The sequence below is a fragment of the Lonchura striata genome, chromosome 4 (assembly GCF_046129695.1).
Source record: "Lonchura striata isolate bLonStr1 chromosome 4, bLonStr1.mat, whole genome shotgun sequence".
In the NCBI taxonomy this organism is placed as follows: domain Eukaryota; kingdom Metazoa; phylum Chordata; class Aves; order Passeriformes; family Estrildidae; genus Lonchura; species Lonchura striata.
The window spans coordinates 36,211,313-36,232,172 of record NC_134606.1 but is presented as its reverse complement, the minus strand read 5'-3'; the positions used below and the strand labels follow the sequence as shown (position 1 = coordinate 36,232,172).

Sequence of the window (20,860 nt, the reverse complement as noted above, 5' to 3'; positions counted from 1 at the left end):
GTTTTTAGACTCATTACTAGATAACAAGAGTTTGTTTTTATCCATTAATAGCAATCTGTGATACAGAGGCTCATGTAGATTAGTGCAAGTCACTCAGAACTTGAATGCTAAATTCTGCCAAACTCCTTCATTATAGCAGAACATTGAGCTGTTACCAAATTCACATCTCTACAAACAGTTCCTCTCCTTTACTATGTGCCCTTCTTATTTTTGAACATGCTATTTTTCCACAAGCAATGCTTTCCTATCTCAGAAATGTCAACTATAAAATAGAATAAGCTTGTTGATCTTACTGCCCACTAAATTGTTTCACCTTGCTAGCACAGGTAATTTGGGGTCTCAAAAGTACTGCTACTTTACTATTTTTTCAGTGGGCTGAGTCAATATTGATGACCTGTGGTCTGCTGATATCTACTGAAAACTCAGTAACTTCTGTACTGCAGAAGTATATGTTCCAGTGATTGATCTCTTCTGCCTTATCACATAGGACATAAGGAGTGAGTGGGAAAGGGATTTCTCTCAATTCTGGTGACTAGCAGTTCTGTTACAGGTATCTATTCCTGGCAAAACTGTTTCCTCTCAAAAAGCTAGTTGGGATCTAAAAGAAAAGTAACAAGTTGGATAAAGGATGGTGCAGAGCAATGAGTAGTGTACCACATGTCAATCAGCTTGATAGATGATGTGAAATCTAGGAAACAAGTGAAGGAGGAAGGTGCCCTGCTTTTTTTTTAATTAAGTTTCAAAAAAAGAAGAAATAAAAACCAACCCACAATGTTTTATTTGCCATTCATCAGATTTAGGTGGGAGTACAAAATACATTGGTATAAAAGTACTGCTGAACACTCATTTATCCAAAGCTGCCTGTGGCCCTTGCACCTCATTTGCACTTCAGTGTTATGTATTTTTTAGTGAGTAGGACATATATATATACACGTAAATATGTATATAGTGTAATGCTTTCTTGTTTATATCATCAAAATTCTTTTTAGTCGTTTGGACTTTGTGATTCATAAGTGGCTTCTGACCAAGTTCGTGCTGAAGATTCCAAAAATAACAGATGTGGTTGTTGTCTTGGATTTAGATTACTTGTTCTTTGGAGATGCCATCACAGCAATGTGTTTGTGGTACAAAACTGTATAGTCATGGTAGTTCTGTGTACCAACATTTATTCCAGGATGGTAGATATGAATTGGTCTTGTTTAAGTTTGTTCTGTTTCCCCTAGGATATTTAAGGTGGCAGAAATCTGTTATAGAGATGTGGCACTTACTGTATAATGGACTTTCGTATTGTCAGTTTATGTCCAAATTGAGGGTGACTGTGAACATAAAAATATAACTTACAAAATTATATTTTCCTGAAACTGCTGGTGACAAACACCATCAACAGCATGGCTTTTTACTTGGGTTGCACAAAGCATGCAGTGGAGGGATTTAGCAATCTGTTAGCTTTACAAACATGCATTTTTAAACTTCAAAAGTTGTCTCCAACTTAGTGTCAAATTGTACTTATCTCTGTGTTTCTGGCATTTCCATAAATTATCTGTTCTAATTTTCCACAAGTTTTAAAAGTCACTGTAGGAGCTACTGAGCATATAAGTATGCATTCCATCACCTTTGGAGTGCCTCTGAAATATACTGAGAGGAGTCATAGCAGGATAGAGGTTGTTTTGCCCAGGCACTGTGACAGCAAATAGCCCTTTCAAACCAGATGGCTTGAATGTCATTGTTCATATCTGACGAAAGAGCTCTCATAGTCCAAATTCAGCCTTAATTTGAGTCAGCAGGGTCATCTGGTGACAAAATTGTTTGATGGGAGGTTTAGCAAAATATGATTTAGAAACAATGCTGCATGTAGAGTTCAAGACAGACTTTTTTTTGTGCAAGAAGTTGTAGTGATTGTAGTTATTGAAAAGGCTTTTTTTTTTTTTTTTTTTAAGTGACAGGAGAAGTGCCATAGATCTTTATCCTAGTTTGAGAAGCTGAATGTTTTTGCATTTGTGTGTGCTTTTAGTCTGCAGCTGGTCCTGAAGTAGATATGATTTCTGATTGCTTGAGTGGAGGTTACCATGGCTGGGGTGGGAGGTGTGAAGTCTTATGGAACCCTTCAAGAGTTAGATAACTGTGTTGAGGAAATCATTGCTTATTTTATTTATTTTGAAGTTCTCAAATGAAAATTCTGTAGCAAATCCACTTTTCTAAAATCAAATTTTTTCAGACATTATTTAATAGAGAGTTTTAGGGAGTTGCCAGTCTTGAACTAGTTACTGAAGAAAAGCAGATTATGCAACTTTCACATTGGCAGTTTTATTGCCAGCTACAATTCCAGCCCTCCTACCAGATGACTGATCTTGCAGCCTTATTAAGACCTCTCATGGTCTTTCCTTTTACTTTGTGTAATTTATAGGCATGTTTTCAAAGGGAAACAGTTATGTTTTCTATACCTTCAACTGCATTCCTGTCTTCTGCAATAATGCACCTAATTTGTGAAGTACAATGACAATTAATAACCCCCTTTTTTATTTACAAGTCAGGTAGTGACTTTATTTATAACACTTCACTGTTTCAGAAACACCCATTGCAGTTACTCATACATATTTCCCTAAGGAGTGAAAAAAACATTCAAAAAATAATGAAGCCTGCTCCAAAATGGATATCAAAAGCTGGCAGGAAATCTTAAGTCCAACCCTATGGGAAAAAATAATGGTCTGTGGAAAAAACTTTTTTCTGTATCATGTGTCCTTTTTGTTATTTGTCTTCAGATGTGAGAGAATTCATAGGTTTTGCTTCTCTCCCCTCATTTTTGGACAACCTGAAGTGCTGTATTCTGATGCATGTTGTACTCATTTCTTTTGAGCCTTCCCTTCACTTTGCTGTTACTATCTCTTTCAAAGCTTTTAAAATAATTTTCAGACCATTTTGTTTTGGCACTTTAGGAAGGTTGTTGTGGTTTATCTTTTCTCATACGCATGTCTTCCAGTTTAACTGTTATTGTATGACTACTTTTACCTGAGCCAAACTTGTAATCAGTGAGGAACACTGTTTAAAAATTCTTCTGGATTTTTGATATGTGATTTTTTTTTTTTCATTTAAAAGAGAGTGTGGATCATAATTCTTAAAAGAGAGAGGAAGCCCTAGAAGTTCCTAAGGCATTGTGGTTTATATGATGGCTGAAGTAGTTCTTTGGTAGTGGTTTGACTTTGCTTTTTTTCCAAACAGTATTTGGAAAATCCTTGCCTCATTTATCTGTGGAGAAATGAGCATGCACTTAAACACTGCTAGTTCCTCTTCTATTTTTTTAAATGTCGATAAAATGCTGAAATTAAATTAATTTTCTTCATAGCATCCCATATGATTGCAGTGTTTTACATTTGTGTCCAGGGTAGGGAGGAAGGAGTGAGCAGCTGCGTCATGTTGTGGGTTAACCCACAACAAATGCTTTTTATCTGATTTGTCCTCTGTGCATAGATATTGGAGGAATGGGGTCAGTGAGTGTGTCTGTATTTTTAATTTCCCTGTTTTATGAAATATTTTTCCATGCCAGCAAATATGGAATATATTAATGCATAGAAGGGAACTACAGGCATTATAATGCAAATTGTGCATAACAGTTATAATAAGACTAAATGTAATAAAGGGTAAGTCATAGTTCTGACGGCAGCAAAACAAATTTCTTTCAGAAGTGTTATGCTTCAGTCAAAGAATTGCCAAAGTGGAAGCTCATAACTGTTTTATAGGTAATGGTAGTGGAATGACAGGTTATTTAATTCCATACAAACCAGAGGAATAAGAAATTCCTGTCTGATTGAGACTGATGATCCAGAGTGGTGACTGAGCGTGGGAGTGTGTAATCTTGGCTATTTTCTATGCTGCCTTCCCTTTGGACTCTTCCAGCATCTATTGCTGTTTAATTCAAATTTTCAGAAGGTTTCTCACAACCCTTTTACAATCCCCCTATGGACCTGTCATCCATCACAGTAAACAGTGAATTTCCATTGGGTTTATCCATGACTTCCATGATGTTTTAAACTTAGTTGTATACCCCTCAGCCATCACATCTCCCAACTGCAGGGTCTTGGAGACGAAAGATGAGTAGCCTTCCTGGTCTTTCATCTCAAGATACCCTTCTACCTTCTCCTTGATTTTGGTTATCTTACTCTGCACCTTCTCTAACTCCTTTTGAGATGTGGAGACCAGAACTAAATATTACTGAATACATGAATGCATCAAATTTTATGTAGTCAAAATTATGCTCTCTTTAAGCATCCTTCCTGATGATGCTGACTGTTTTGTTGGCTTTTATAGCTGCCTCCGCACTCAGAGCAGGAATTAGATGGAGCTGAGAGCTCAGCAGTGTTCTGACAGTCTAGTGGCAAAGCCTTCCTTTTGATTTCTAGGGTAAGTGTGAGATGATGCTCTCTTCAAAAGTCCTCTCAGGGCTTTATTTAGATCCATGACAGCCTTTGACTTTCTTGCAAAATATGCCTTTTCACATGCCCTTAAACTTCCCTTTTCTAACACTGATTTTTGAGTTCCTGAAGAAATGATGACGGAACAACAGAATAATGTAACACTTCTGCATGCCGTATGTCCTCCCTGTTTAAACTATAACAAACAGAGAACTCAGAAAGTTTCTTGAATAAACTCCTTATTTTGAATTGGAGCCAGTTTGACTCCCACTGTTACCATGTTAACCTAGAAATATTATATACTGTATTTTTCTGCATTTCTGAAGGTTTCTTACATGGCATGATGTGAGGAAAATAATGTGATGTAGGAGGAAGTATTATGCAGTTTAATTTAACATGGACATGAGTCAGCATTGGACTCTTGTTGCCGTAAAGGCTGAGTGCATAATGGGTGGATGCCCTAGAAAGAGCTTAGCTGTTTGGAAATCTGTGTGCTTTATCCTCCCACACTGCCCCAACACAGGAGAGATGTTCACAAATGCAGAGGACCTAGCAAAGACCTGATAGGGAGGCTGGGTTTGGCTGGGAAAAAGTCTAATGGGGAATCTAATTGCATCTTTTCACCCTAAAAAAGTGAAGTTGCAGAACAAATAGAGGTAAAATCTTCTAAGGATGCAGACTGAAAGGACAAGATGCAATATGAGAAACTTCTACTGAGGTATAAGGGAAAAAACTTTCACTGGGTCAAGTAATTGGAAAAGGTTCTCCTGAGAAACTGGTCAAAGGGGTGTGTGTGGACAAGCCTCTGAGAAACCCCACCTCACTGGGAACCTGCCTTCAGCAGGTTTGAATGGGCGACATCCTTCTGATCTCAAAATTTTGTTTGATTCTGAGACATTGCTAAAATGTGTGTTATTTTCTGCAGATTTTTGAATGGTCTAACATTTGTCCTGCTTACAAATAAACAATTTTAGCAGGATGTCTGAACATTCAGCAACATTTTGCTGTCATACTCTTGGACAGTAGTATTGGAAAAAGTTGTGACTGTGTGTTTTGGAGTGCTATCACGGGTGATGCTGTTGTGTTCTGTTGTATTCTTCACACTCAGATACTTCAAAGCCTTTCTGTGTAGTGTCTTCCAAAATCACCCACCCTTGTTCTAACCCCACCAACCTCACTGATCGCTGAAAATGCTGAGCAGTTTTCAAAATGCTCACCTTTCTTCTTAGAGAGAACTTCAGATCTCTTGGTGTAGGGAGAGGGAGGAGTGCAGTAAAATTGTTTTAAACAAGGATGCAGGAGATGCCAGTGGCCATGGCAGTTCTCTTCAGTGCCAGCACTGCTGTCCCCAGTGCCATCAGCGTCACCTCCCAGCTGTAAATAAGCTGTTGCAGCAGAGGGAGGAGCTTGCTGGGAGAGAGCTGGGGGGACGGGGTTGTGTGTGGAGGGCAGGGATGATACGTGGCTCATGGCTGCCACAGATGAGTGTGCCTCATTACTTGTGGTTGCAGCACACTTTCCCAGCTGAGTCTGGTTTCTAGCCAGCTTGTTTCTGCTGAGGTTTCTAGTAACCACTGAGATCCTGTAGAGGTCTGAGCCACAGCAGCCTCAGAAATATTCTCTGTCCAACAATGGGACCAAGGATGCCATGCTGTAGACTTTGGAAATGTTTGCCTCCATGTCACCTTCTCCTTCATAAAGTGCTCTATCAGTGCCCTTGCACATCAGTTTGAACTACAGCTCAAGCTACATTCAGGTGAACATGGGTATTTGGTCTTTGGGAATGCTTTGGGCATTTGGTCATTTCCAGGACCAGCTCACCAAGGTAAGTGTGGACAACACTGGTGATGTTCTCCAGCAGTCAGTAGCTTTAGTAAAATTGTTCATTGAGCCCCTCAACAGTCTTCTCCATACTTGCTCAACATATATTTAGTACCAACTGTAGTGCATTAAGCAACTGGATGTAAATAAATAAAGGATCATCAATTGATATAGTCTGCTGTTTCTCTGTGTGTGTATATAGGATGACAAAGAAGCCAACAGACCCCTGCCAAACAAAGGAGATCATGGACTAGGAAATGAGAAATTCAAACCTGTGGTACCTTGGCCTCATGTTGAAGGTGTGGAAGTGGACTTGGAATCCATTCGAAGGAAAAATAAGGCCAAAAATGAACTAAATCAGCATGGTGTTGATAACAAGCAGCAAAACATCCTCCAGAGGCAGTATCTCACATTTAAACCTCAGACATTTGTATACCCAGATCCTGTGTTACGACCTGGAGTCCTTGGTAATTTTGAACCCAAAGAGCCTGAGCCTCATGGAGTTGTTGGTGGCCCTGGAGAGGAGGCGAAGCCATATGTTTTAGGACCAGATTACAAAGAATCCGTTCAAGCCAGCATTAAAGAGTTTGGGTTTAATATGGTGGCAAGTGACATGATCTCGCTAGACCGGAGCGTTAATGACCTGCGTCAAGAAGAGTAAGCAAATCTTTTGTTTTCTTTTAGTTCTGTTTTTATGGGATTCAGTTATTTGCTTTCCATATATCTGAATTGACACTTAAAATATTATTTACTAGGCCACTTAATGTTTCTTGTACTGAAGGCATGAGTGCTGTACTATACCATGTTTCCATATATTCTTCTTAATGCTGTTGCAATTATTCCGTCCATGAATACCTAAGCTGTAGTGATTTATCTCTGAAACCATGTTTTAGTGTCAAATTGCATGTATTTGCATGTTCCATGTCTAGCCATAGTCTTCATTGTCATATCTTTTCTTAATCCATAACTTCTTAAGATTTGTTTTCAAGAAGGAAGGATTGCCTTTATTAGACATCCCTCTGCTAGTTAGTTTATTTAGTTTTTGATTTACCCTGATGCCTTTAAAATGGAGCACAGAGAACAGAAACAAAGAAATACTATTCTCTTTAAATAACAGTGCCTAATTACCTGCAGTAACGGAAGTATGGCTCTGCCATAGTGATGGTTGGAATAATTTTCCAACAGTTTCTCACAGCATTTGCCCTAAAAAGGAAAGCAGTCTTAGAAAAAACATTTTTTTACTTGCTAATAAGGTATCTAATTTGTTGTGAGAAAATTCTGGAAATTTACTAACATCTGCTCAAGAGTTATTAACAGGTTTACACAATCTGTTCTGACTTTTGATATATGTTGAAGCCAATTTTGCTCTCAGGTTAATCTGCATTTGATATAATTTTCCTTGTTAAATATCAGTTAGGAATGGGTTTCTAAGCAAACTGATTTAATGGCAGGGTATTTTTTAGTCTGTTTTTTGGTTGGGGGCAGTGTATGAAGTTAGATATGATGTTAAGTACTTTGCAGTTTTCACTTCCTCCTCATCCCCAGCAATGGAGCTGTGCTGATCCTTGGACTGGGTACCAATCTCTGGACTGTATGTTTCCAGCTGTGGTAAATAATCTGTTGGTGGTTCATTGACTGGTTTCTGGGGCTCTGCTCTGGCCTTTTATGGTGGATGTTTTTTACATTTTGCAAGGTAGGAGAGAACTGGCCAGCTGTGGGTCTGACTCATACCCATGCACATGCAGCTGCTTGAATTTGCTATGTGGTGTGCACTCCCTGAAAGCAAATGAAGCACACAGAGCACAGAATTTCACTTTCTTCATGCTGTGTTCCTCAGGTGGTTGACTAAAGGTTTCCACTTTCTGACAGTCAGAGGAGAGGGCTATGCCTGTCTGCTGTTGGTGACAAGGAAGTGCCAGCTATCCTGGGGGTTCACTTTGCTTTTCTTTCTTTGCTGTGATCAGAAGTTGGTCCTTACTACAGAGATTTTTCTGAAAGGCAATGAATGTTCTAGGTAACCTGTGTAGGTCAGCATTTTCTTTTTAGGAGGTTATTCTCTAGACATTGCTGCTTCTGCTGAAGCATTTCTTCACTCTGTAAGGACAGCAAATCAGAGGTGGCAATGTTTCATGTGCAGGTGGGACTGTGCTGCCTCTGCCCAGGTGAGTTCTAGCAGCAAAACTCAAATACTCCCCTTCATTTTTAGTCAAGGTAAAAGGCATCAGACAGCCTATGGTATCTCTCAAATAGTTTCACACCTGTAGGTTCCTGAAGTATTTTTGACATGATCTCAGAATTTGTCTTCTGTTCTGAAGGACATTAATAAATAGATAGTCCCAAAAATTATTAAATACTTTGAGGAAGAGGAGGGACAGCCATGAAAAGATGAATTTTAGAAACTGTTTCCTTCAAGCACAGCTGCAGATAAAACTTTGTGAAGTCAAAGCCACCAGCTCAAATCAGTTAGGTTTTAGTATTTAATGATTTAATGTTCTAAGCAAGCAAACAAAACAGCGTGAAAAAACAATGTAAACAAAAGATATCTTTCAGACAGCATTATATCCCTTACTTGGGATGCTTGCAATTGACTAAGTTGAAGGTTTATAGTTTCTGCATGTCTCCTGGGAACAGAAGAGAAGGGAAGCAATGTGAGATTGGCTGATATTGCTCTATGCTGTCAGGTTCCCACATGCTCACTTTCCTGCTCACCCCAATAGCAGAGAGAAATGCAGCAAAAGGTAGCAGAGTACCTATTGGATGCACCATGTATTTTCCTCCCACTGATCTATTTAAAAAGACATTTGTGGCTGGTGAAGCCACTCAATATTCATTTCAATCCTGCCAAAGAGCAATATAGTAATCTTAATTGAGAAAGATCTTTCTGGTAAAATCTGAATTATTCGTTCATAGATAGGTGGAGCTCCCTTCAGCCCTCTCTTTCTTCAAGCATCAGAATTTTGAAGCATTACTCTGTGCAGTCAGGTTTGTTCAGTTAAGTATGCCAAATGCTTTCCTAGGCTGTGCTAGCAGAGTGAAATAGTGCTGTGAGAACTGTCTCTCTCAGCTTAAAAGCCATATCGCCTCAGGGCTTGTCCCTGCTGGAGGGAGAAGAGGAAAGAAATGCCAATAAAGGGAGATTCAATTCTGCTATGCTTGGATTTGACTTTGTAGTCTGACATGTTGCCAAGATGATTTGCCAGCTGCCTTTATTGATTCAGTAGGAACTTTGCTGGTGATTCTGGGCAGTCTCAGCTGCTGTAAAAAGCCTTAATTCTTGCTGTATCCCCTAGAGAGGAATGAATATGGATGGTGTGTTAAAGTTTTTTGTCAGGTACATCAGAATATTTCCATTTTGCCAGAAACACATACTCATGGATTTTAACCAATATATTCCAGTGTTGATGCCCAGCACTTGTGCTGACATACAGCAAGTCATAAGTTTGGTTTAAAAAAATCAAGAATGTATGGGGGTATGTCAAAGTCAATGTACAAAATTTAGAAGATGGCTTATCTCACTGCAGTCTTTCAGGACTCTGCAAGAGGGTGAGGGGGAACATAAACTGGATTAGTAGAGAAATACCTGTTTTCTACCTTTTTTCTAGCAGAAAAGAAGTAGAGCAGGCTTAGTAGGCCCTGTCAAAAACTGTACAGTATCTGGAATAAAATCTTTTCTTTAAACTTAGTGATTTTTACCTTTTATGGATCTATTTTTATCATCGTGATAGGTGGCAGCCCCTTAAGAGCAGTCATTTATACTGGATTTTATACATTATCCCTACTTCCTAGCAGACCTGCCATAAAATAATTGTTAGCTTTTGGGAAGAAGGATATTAATTAAATTGCTCCCTGAATTTTTTTTTTTTTTTTTTTGTATTCAGGACTCTGCACAGTAAAAATAGAGAGATAAATTTTCTGGATTATTTTGGATCCAAGATAAATACACCATGCAAAGGAAATAAAAAAGGGACCTAGGTTTGAAGGTGAATGCTGCCAGGTAACAAGGTGTGTCTTCTCAAAAAAAAAAAAAAAAACAAATCCAAGAGATAGCTGTGGAGAATTACTGCTAGGAATAACAAGAATCGAGTTGCTTAACCAGTATAATGATCCACTTGCCCAGAGTATTTTAAAATTAAACTTAAACTTCATCTATACTGGGTCTAACTGGGGATTGTTTCTTTTTACAACTTTAGCTCTGGCCAAAAACATGTGCTGGTGAGAAAACATACAAGAATGGATAAGCATCATTCCTGGCAACCAGTGCACTGGGACACGGGGGCCAAAAATTGCAACAGGGTTGTCATGCTTCAGAGACCTCTTCCTGGGCACAGACTTGTCTTTTGAATGCATTTATAGTCTTGAAATTAATGACATCCTGAGTCAGTGACTGCAGAATGTGCTGCTTGTTTTAATCTCTTCTCCCAGATACAGATACTGTTATGTGCCTCTGTGACTCTGCTGCCCTGTGACATGGGAATATCAGAGATAGCTCCATGAAGGTCCTATATAAATGTTTCTTGTTCCATCCTTATTGTTCCTGCTATTTCATTTCGCTTTTCGTTAACTGAGCTAAAATTCTGAAAAACCTCTCCACATTTGACTCCCAGATTTTTTTAACTTTTATTTCCCCAGTGGTAATGCAGAGTTTGGGATCTGTCTGAGTCTATGCACTGAGTGGTCAAACACTCCATTTACAATCATTTGCACTTGCACTGAGCTCTCCTGCTAGCTCATTTCCTTGGTAGTGTTGAATTATTCTGCAGCTGTTTATAGTCATTTTAATTGCAACTACCAAGAACTTTCCTATTGTTCAGCAATGACCTGGAAGAAGAGGTGGACTGCTAAGCTCCCAGCACAGTCATTTATGCTGCTAAAGTAGCAAACTTGCTTGCAATTTGAAATTAATAGACTTTAGCAGTTACTAGCCTAAGAAATCTGCCATAGTTTGAGGAATTGTACCTGTAAAGAAAGCAAAGGACCTCATAAAATGCTTTGGAAATTCATTTACTGTATTAATAGCCTCACTTATGTCCACAAAATTTTTTATTTTTTTCAAAAGATTATAATATTTTTCTATGGCCTGCCTTTTTTCCACAAAAGGTGTGTCTATGGTTTACTAATTTTCTTATTTATTACTAGCTTCTATTCAGCACAGAAGTCAGACTTATTGGTCTGCAATTCTTTAGAACCCCAGAGCTCTTTGATAAAAATTGGTATTGTGTGTTCCTTTGTTTAAGACTGGAGTCAGCAGTACAGTACAAGAGTTTGTTAACTCATTTTGCATTGTTTAGGAAGTACTGGGTTTATTTAAAAAAAAGGCAGTAACGCTATTCATGGCAGAAAAGTCCAGAAGAAGCTATCATGCAGATTATCTGAAGATAGGATTATTTAGTAAGAGCTATCACTGTGTCCTTTATTTTACTCTATTCTCAAAGTATCTGGCATTGGGCACTGCTAAGAGTTCAATGGAAATACTTAATTTAGATTTCCTGCTTCTGAAGTGGTCTCTTTTCATTTTGCTCATGTATCAGCCCAACAGACTTTCTGGCAGGCATCGTACTTCTGGTGTTTGAAAAAATATTTCAATTGCAGCTTTCATACTTCAATAAGCTATTTCTCAAACCTGGATTTTGGGAGTTTGGGGTTTTTGGTTTGGTTTTTATTTTTTTTTTTTTTTTTTTTACTCTACCTTTTTATTTACATGCACTTAGCTTGAATTAATGCTCATTCCTGTTTGTCTTGTTTGGACACCATTCTGGGCATTTAAAGAATGTACGTCTTACTGCTAACAGCATCTGGTTTTTAATCATGCTGCCTTTCTCTTCCTCACAGTTCCCCTTTCCAAAAGAATATGTCTCATCCCTGTGTCTTCTGTCCTGTCAGGTGCTCTGATTCTTCCATACATGCCATGATTCTTCCATACACAGGTGCTGTCTGAGTCTCTTGGACATCCAGTATTTCTGTGTGGTTCTATTGATGGCTTCCCCTTGTCCTTATGCTAAAGGGGATATTTATATTCCCTGGCACATTTAGACACTAGTAAACTGGCTGTGATTTATCCTAGCAGAAGGCAGTCCTAAATGGACTAAAGTTAACTAAAGTTAATCAGTTCCAAAAATTTCAGCCAGTGCTGATGAATTCAAACGCATCATTTCCTGGATCCTGCTTCTTGAAGGTGAGCAAGAATTTGATTTAGTCAGTCCTCAGGAATCACTGTTGAGCACCAGGACCTTGTAAATATGGTACAGCATGATCTCTCAATGACATCACTAACTTCTTCAGTGCCTTCTGGTGCCATCCATCAAGTCTCATGGACTTGTGCAGTGTATATCCCATTTGCTGTGATATACCCAGGCAAGTGGTCCCTGACTCACCTCTGTGGTGGATATTCTTTCTCTTCTGCAGGCTGTCCCTAGACTTGGGGACTTGGGAGATGTGACAGCAAAACTTGGAAGTAAACAGTCAAGGAAATCAGATGTTGAGTGTCTCCATCTTTTATGTGTCCTTTGACACAAAATTTAATCTCTTTTATAGTTAAACTCATGTTTTCTTTAGTCTTTCTTTAGCCTAAAAGCTCTTCTTCTTGCCCTTTCCATCTTACGTATTTCAGCTCTACACAGCTTTGCCTTTAATGCTCTCTTCATGGGCTCAGGCAATATTTCTGTACTCCTTCTAGGTAGCCAGTCCATGTCTCTACCTTCCTTACTCTACCTTCTGGAGTTCTTGGTGCAGCCAGGTGGGTTTTCTGCCATGCCTGTTTGACTTACTGCATGTGGGAATGGATGGCTCCTGTGTTTTGGGGAGGTTATTCTCAAAGATGCCATTCCTGGGCCGTTTTTAGCACCCAAAATCATTAACTTCTTATGGCAGATATAAGGAGACATGTAAATAGTGCATGGAAGAGTCAAAAAGGGAGAGAAAGCTGCCTGATGGACAAAACCACTGATGACCACTGATGTACAGCTCTGAGAAGAGGCTGCTTAGTGTATGGCTCACAGGAGCCTGGTTACACAAGACCAAAGCAGTGCAAGATGTTTCAAGGAATCTGTGTTCAGGATTTCTAAAAAATACTTATCTAGAATGCATTAGTTGCAGTATCCTCTTTTTATACTTCTAACTCAACAACACTGAGAATTAATGTAGGTTTTCCTTTTTGAAGTCCACTTTCACAGTAGAACACTCCAGTCCAGACCTGCCATTTTCATTCCTGTATTTTGCTGGGTTTGAGACATGCTTATTGCACTTTTGAAGCCAAGAAGCATTTTCTTACAGCATATTTTAAGTGATGCACTGTGCAACTCCCTGTTTCTCCTATTAACAAACTTGCACTACTGTAGAGCCCTTAAGCCAGGGATGTTTGTAGTGCTGATCAGATTTCATGCCAGGGTAATTAACTGTGCTGGCTGAAAGAAAGGATTAGCACTCAACATGCTTTGCTCAGGCTTGATATGCTGTTGTTTATCCAACCCATGGAAGACTTCCTTACAAATTATTCTTACTGACCCAGAAGGTTTTAGTCTTATGACTTTATTTAAGCTAGATTTTTTTTTTACAGCTTCTTTTGACAAGTATTGAAGGAATTTTATCTGGAATAGTTTGACTGGAGAGGAAACATCATCAATGTTTATGGCATGAGACAAATTAATCTCTTTCTGGATTTTTTTTTCAGTGTGACAAAAAATAGCTGCTGTCTACTCATCAGGGTGAGCCAGAATTTCAGCTGCATCACCCACACACATCTGTCAGTATGATTGTGGCAGAATAAATATTTTTAAGTGTTTTTTCCTTCTGTGGATTATGCAGTTTGAGTTTTCCTTTATAAGGACATTATTGCTGTTACGGGGCATAGCCCCTGGGCCATACAAATTTGTACTTGAATAATTGGATCTGTTGCCACAGGTCACCTTTGACTTCAAACAGAACAACTGGCAATGACCTTTTGTTGAAAAACCTGAAAAGGTAACTCTTCCTTGCTTGAGCAGTGCATACAGAAATGTATTTTTGGACTACTGTTTTTGCAACTCATTTTATAAAACAAAAGCGAATGAGAATTTGTTTGTTTTTTTAAATTGTACATGTAGTTTTGAAGGGTGTTTGTTTTATTTTTCAGTTAGTTTTGGAATAAAAAAGGAGGGAATTCTTGCCGAAAATAGACTTCTAACTTTACTAAGAATACATACATGCAAAGCTGTGATAATAAGGCAGAGCTGTTAGTAAAGATATTTTTTCTATCATAGTTTGATGGTGCCAGCTTGAACCCTTTTATGGTCCAAAATACTGAATTGTATAGCAAATTGTTAGTGCTAGACTGGAGTAAAACCCCAAAATCTTTAGTTTTAACTAATTACTCAGGGTATGAAATAAGGCAGATAAGTCTTGGCTCCTCATTAGAAATGGACAGTCTTATTACTCTGGGCAAATAACATGAATTTAATATGTTCTCTTACAGTAAGTAGTTACTTGTCCAGTCATTCTTGTTGTAGCTAAGAAGATTGAATACAAAAGCTCTGGAGTGGAGCCTGCTTTCTTCAGGAATGTGATTAGTTCCTTAATTATAGCACTTTACAAATTACATATTTGATACTGCTACAAGAAAAAGGATTTCAGTAATTACTTTTAGTATCTATATCATTGGAAATGAAACATTAGGGACTTGGTTTCATTTCACATGGTACCCTGGGAAAATCTTTTATTCCAATGCCACATAATACACTGGAACTGTTCTGTAACAAAGAAAACCAGTTCTATAATGTGCACATAAATTTTTGTGCACCTCAGTGAGAGCTGGAGTTGAGAATCAGGTGAATTATAGTGGTCACACTCAATCAGGACTGCTAGCTTTCTACTGCAGACTATCAGCTGCCTTACTGCTGGCAAGACTCCTGGAGGGGAAAAAAAATGGTGTTTAAATTGTAATTAGGCCTGTATTGTGAGAGCATCTCTTGTGGTCAGGAAATATTTAAATTCCAGATACTCATCTTAAAGCAAAAAGCACCATTTTCTGTTAACATTTCAGGTCCCACTAATGAAAACTACAGAGAAAATAGATCCTTTGTCTTTTTAGTGTTGGCTGCTAGCATTTCAAATGTTAAGTTTTGAGGGAGAAATAACTCACCCAAAGAGTACAAAGAGGTTGCCAGAGGTACCAGGTGTGTTATCTGTAGTTGGATTTGCTTACCTCTCTGTGTGTGCATCTGAAATGAGATGACCAAGCTCTGAACATGACCTCTTACTCAACAAATATATAGATATATATATATAGCACAGCACCTGGAGTATATTTAAGTTCTGACTTAAACCTTGATTTCAGTGGAAGGGCAGAGGAGAGTGGGAGCGATTTCCTGCAGCTGTTCATGTAACCCTCCAGATGCCAGCCTGCAGCATAGAAATTCTGGGGCACATGGAGGAATCATTTTTGTCAAATGAGTAGTAACCTGAATGTGAAACTAAAAAAATGAAATGCACTTCTTATGTCTGTCTTGTTGCTGTTAACCAGACTGTACTGTGCTAGAGCATTGTGCATGAATAAATGTGCATGATACAAGTTCTAATACAGTCCAGATGAGCATGGGTAAGGACTCCAAGGTTCAATATCTGATGAGCATGGCACGGTGGAAATACAGTATTTCTTTGAGACTGAGCTTACTGCTTCAAGTTTTGTTCTAGTTGTTTATTACATTGGGTAAAGCCTGTAAAAGTTTTATAAATCCAAAATTAAGCACAGCCTCCCTGCAATAACCACAGTGTGCTATTGGACTGCAAAGGCCTCAAGAGCTGAGGTCTTCCTTTAAACCAAAACAGGAAAGCAGAGGGCTTTTGCTCCATCTCCTTGTATGGGAGTTTCCCCTTCCCTAAGGAAAAGTTTTTATTTTAGACACCTAGGTACCCCAGCTTTCCTGCCCTGTGTTCTTTATTGCTTCCGTTTTTCAATCTTGGCTACGTGTTAGTATCGGCAAGAATCTTGTGATAAGAAAAATTGCAAAGGTTATTCCTTTCAGTCTCTTGTTATCCCTAATGTTGCGTTTCTATGCAAGCATTGCCCTGGATTTGGATTGTGATGCTTTCAGAGGTACAGTAGATATAGCTTTTGATTCCAAGAACACTAATAATAAAATGTACAAGTTACTTCAGGAATGGAAATGGGCAAAGCTTATAGCTATTTTAAAAATAGCAAATGCTGTTTCAGCATACGTTTAAACTGTTTGGTAGTGTGTAATAGAGGTTTTGTTGCTGTCTGCTGAAGGGGAAAAAATTATTCAACTGATCAATGTGTCTTTCTTGCATTGTCTGTTTTCTTCTCTTCCAGAAGCCCTGTTTTGTAAGTCCACTTCTATAATCTCATTTTGATGTTGCTGGGGCACAAAAATGCCCTGCAAGGCTTCATAGGTAACAAATCCAGCATTAGCATTAGGTTTACTTAGTTGTATGCTAACAAAGAAATTCTGTGATCTGTTTCTGTCTATCCTGTCTACTCTAGACTTAGGCAATGATTCCTCTGACTAGCAGGTATTAAGCAGCCAGTCTCAGCTATAACCTTGGTGATGTCAACCATACAGATGAGCAAACAGCCGAAGGTGTTTTGTGAAAAAAAAAATCCCATCCATCTTCCTGGGGGTTAGAGTCAGTTCATGGCAGTAGTCATAAAAATTGGCAATTTAAAATAGCAAGGAGCCCTGAATTCAATATTAAAAGTATGTAAACATTATGCTGTCAGCTGGATGCCTGTCTCCTTGTAAGATAAGAACAGAACTTACTAGAAAAGGAAACTGAAAATGAAAGCAGATCTCCTAACTTATTTTTGGAATTTGCTTGGGCTGGACACTTTTGAAAGGTTGAGAAAAATACACGCACTATAAAGCAATTATAATAGGTTATAATAAACCTATGAATTTCATACCACTTTAAATGTGAAATAAAATTTAGAATACAATTTTAAATTGTGAACAGTTCTATATTAGTGAAGAAGTGAAATTCCATTTTTTTAGTATTGGTTATGATTTCAGGATAAATAATAAACTGAGATTTTCAGCTTTGTACTGATTCAGGTCCTTCATCTTGCAACAGCTGATTAGCTTCTCAGGAGCTTCTTTGGCTAGAGTGATTATGGGAATGTGATGGCAGCTGCCTGCCCTCTTGGAGGAATCTGTGCTGGTACATTTTGCTCTTAGCACACAAGTAGAGTGCTTTAAAATCCAGAGAATATACTGATGAGTCCTTGGTAGGTGCAGGTGCAAGTTAGAGAGCTGATGAGTTAAATAATACCAGAATGGAGAGTCATGATACACAGTCATGATACCTCAAAGCTTAGCTCTGATATGCTGGCACAGTCAGGGGTTCAGCATGACAGGAGAAGCACTTGTGTTGGCTCAAGATCTTAAATTGCCCTCTAAGTATCTATATGGTGTGGCTCACTCTTAAATTGCTGTCGAGGTGCTCTCCTTTTTCAGCTGTTGCATTGTTGTTGGTGGTTGGATTACTCTTCCAGCAAAAGCAGACTTCTGCTTTTTTTAAGCCTAAGGAAATTTGAGTCTATATCTGCATCTTCAGTGGTAGCACAGGGAGTCTGTATGGCCACCCCAGCCTTGGACCATGTACCCAGAATCATGACTGTGGGGCCCCAGGACATCCTAAGAGCAAGCCAATGAATAGAGTACAAAGCTGTAAGAGCGGAAATTTCCTCAAGCCAAGGAGCACTCCAGCCCAGATGCTCACCTTGTGCAGAGGGCCTCCTGTAGAAGCGTGGCTGGTGCACAGCTTTGTGATTGAGGATAAGGGACCCTGCTATGGCACAGGCTCCAGCAGAGCTGTTCCCTCCAGGGGTGGAGACGGAGTAGAACTAATTCACATCCTAAGTATGCAGGCTAATAGACAGAAAAAACATTACTCAGTTTCTCAATTAGATCACAACTCTGCCTTCTGAAGGGTTTCATCTTGCTTCAGTGATGAGTCACTCCTGTTTTTCCCCAGTAGTGCCAGCGCTGATTGCGGAATGGAAAGTTTTTATTCATGGACTGATCTGAAGGTGTTGTTTCCTTTCACCCATGAGTTCCCCAAGGAAAGGGTACACAAACAGAGCAGCTCTTCCCTGCAGCACTGCCCAGGGAAGGTGTTGCCAGCCCTTTGTAAATCTGTGCATGCTTGTTCCTCTTTCCCCATGCAATAACTCTTTACAGGGCTCAGGAAAGGTGATGTCAAGTGTCTAGAGGCAAGCCTGGCTTAAGGATGCTACCGTGTCATTCCTGCCTATCTGCTGTAATGTGCAATCCTCTCAGCTCTCTCAATAAGAATTCAAAATACCTTTTTTAAGTGATTTTCTTTACTAATTTGGTCCACAGTGTATTGCTGCAGCTGGCCTGCAGGCTACACCTGAAAGGGCACTGTGCTAGAATGTGGGCAGGAGATGAAGCACCCAGGGGGTGAAGCTAGGGGTTGAAACATTTAAATCCTCTTTGTCACAGACCCTTCTGTACTTTGAATCTGCTTGTGCCAGTTTTCAGTAGCTTGAAACTTTTGCCTAAACTTTCATATCTACTTTTCCCTCTCTTTAAAAATGAAGAGCGTTCCTGAAAATTAGGCATATTTTTCCTTTTTTGGTGCCTAAAGTCTACAGGGAAACCCATACTGTAAAATTCAGCTTCAAAGAGAAGGAAAGTGCATTTATGGTTTTTTGGTATGTGGTTTGCCAACCACTGGATGTCAGTGCTGCTCCACTGAGGAAAGGCTCTACTGAGGAAAGCTTTGCCTGCTTCCTTCCCTGTAGATGTGAAGGAAATGAGAGCTGAGGCTACTGGCTTTTGTCACTCAAATACTTGGGCAACATTCATATTTATTGAAAAAAATCTGCCACAGATATTAAAACATTTATTAATTGCACATATCTAAAACAACTACTATATTTCAAACCTCTAATTCTCAATTCAAGACGAGAAAGACTGTGTACAGGAGTTCCTGCAGTCTGTCAGAGCTTATGGGCTTGATGAGTCGGTCTGTGGGCTGTCTAATAAGTGAAATAAAGTGTCTGGAAAAAGCTAGAAGCATGATCTTACTAGAGATATAAATGTAGTGTTTCACTGCTTGCAAATGGTACATTTAGCAACACCCAATTTGAGGAGATTTAAGTTGGCTATGTAGCAAAAAGCCTGTCTAGACCTTTGGGTTTACGTTTCAAAAATGTATTAAATTTTTGTGGAAGTGGAAGAAATAAGTAGCGAAAAGATTTTAGTTCTTTTTCAAGGTTTTGTTTTTGTCCTTGAAGGCACTCTGAAACACTGTAGCTGTCCCTCTCTTTTTATTCAGAAATAAACAAAAAATTTTCCTAGCTAAACTGCAGCAGGTGCAGGTCGGGAGTACAGTGCAAGCTGCATCCGTTTCTGCCTTCTCTTGTGAGACAGAAGGCTATTCTGCTGCCTTTGACATGGAGCTCTTGAATTGCATTCAGCTGGTGTGCTGGTTTTTTTGTTTTCCACCTTTTAATGTAACCATATCACCAAAATTAATACTGAGAATATATGTGTGAAGCGACACCGTTCTGTTATAAATCTGTTACTAAACATATTAAATCTTCTGTTTACACAGCCTACTTAACACACCTAGGTAAAGGTATCCATTTTATCTCTGCAGATGCAGTTGTTGACAGCTTAAACACTTGTGCTACAAGTGTTAGTACTGCAATCTATAATCAACTGGAATCTTTGAGAGGGATCTGTGGAAGGAAGGTATCTATGGCCTGAACCTTATAAACAGCCAGTCTAGCCCTTTTTTATTGGTAACTATGATTACCTGCAGCTACTTCAGGCATAAAACCTATCAAGCTGAGGGATTTTAGTCAGTAGTTTGTACATTTAGAGATTGTGCTGTTTCAGAGATTGCTTACAGCACACCTAAGAAACAAAATTCCTTATTAGATAAAATTTTGCTGTAGTCTGTTTTGATTCTGTAATTTTCTTCTCCCACAGAAACAAAATTAATAGTATATTTCTAGTAATGTTTTTTATTTTCTGTGAGGTGAGAAATGCATATTAACGCATTGAGAAGTGAAATGCATCCTTCACTAAAGAAACTCTTTATATACCCGTGGATGTGTTATGTGAGTTCTTTCCATGTTTAACTGAATGTAGTTTCAGAAACTCTGGTGATCTCTCATGATTAAGGTAATTCTTTTCAAAAGCAGCAATGTTTCTGTGCACTTAAGCTTTTTATTGTATAAAGAGAACTATAACTAGGGAAATTTGTGCATCTATAAATTTAGGAGTTTTTATTTATCACTAATAATTTCTTAATACATGACAGCTGTCCTTGAAAAGTCAGAATCTCGCTAGTTGAGACTTTATTTGCTGAAAGATGAAAAAAGGAAGGATTTTTCCCATTGAAATCAAAAGTGCTATGTCTCTATGTTTGGTGATGGGAACTATATTATTATTGTTGGAAAAGAGGCTAGTGATCAGGTAGGAAAACTTCCAGTTAAGGAAATACTTGTACTGGTTGTAGGGAGTGAATAGTCTCACTTAGATGTGCAGTTGGGGAAATGGACATTACAATTGCAGATTGAATACATTGTTGATAAATGTGATTTAGAGGTATTGGAAAGTGTGGAAGGTATTGGAAGTACTCACATTGCTGGTTTCTAAATCATCTCT

General features: G+C 38.8%; 1 protein-coding gene across 2 annotated transcripts in view; it reads left to right on the top strand.

Annotated features, from left to right (window-relative positions):
* GALNT7 (polypeptide N-acetylgalactosaminyltransferase 7) overlaps nt 1-20,860 on the top strand; it is a 70,347-nt gene that overhangs the window by 24,187 nt on the left and 25,300 nt on the right. For both annotated transcript variants that reach the window (XM_021552666.2, XM_021552588.2), the window contains exon 2: nt 6,430-6,884. In XM_021552666.2, the coding sequence (XP_021408341.1) occupies nt 6,430-6,884 (455 nt within the window). The remainder of the gene's footprint in view (nt 1-6,429; nt 6,885-20,860) is intronic.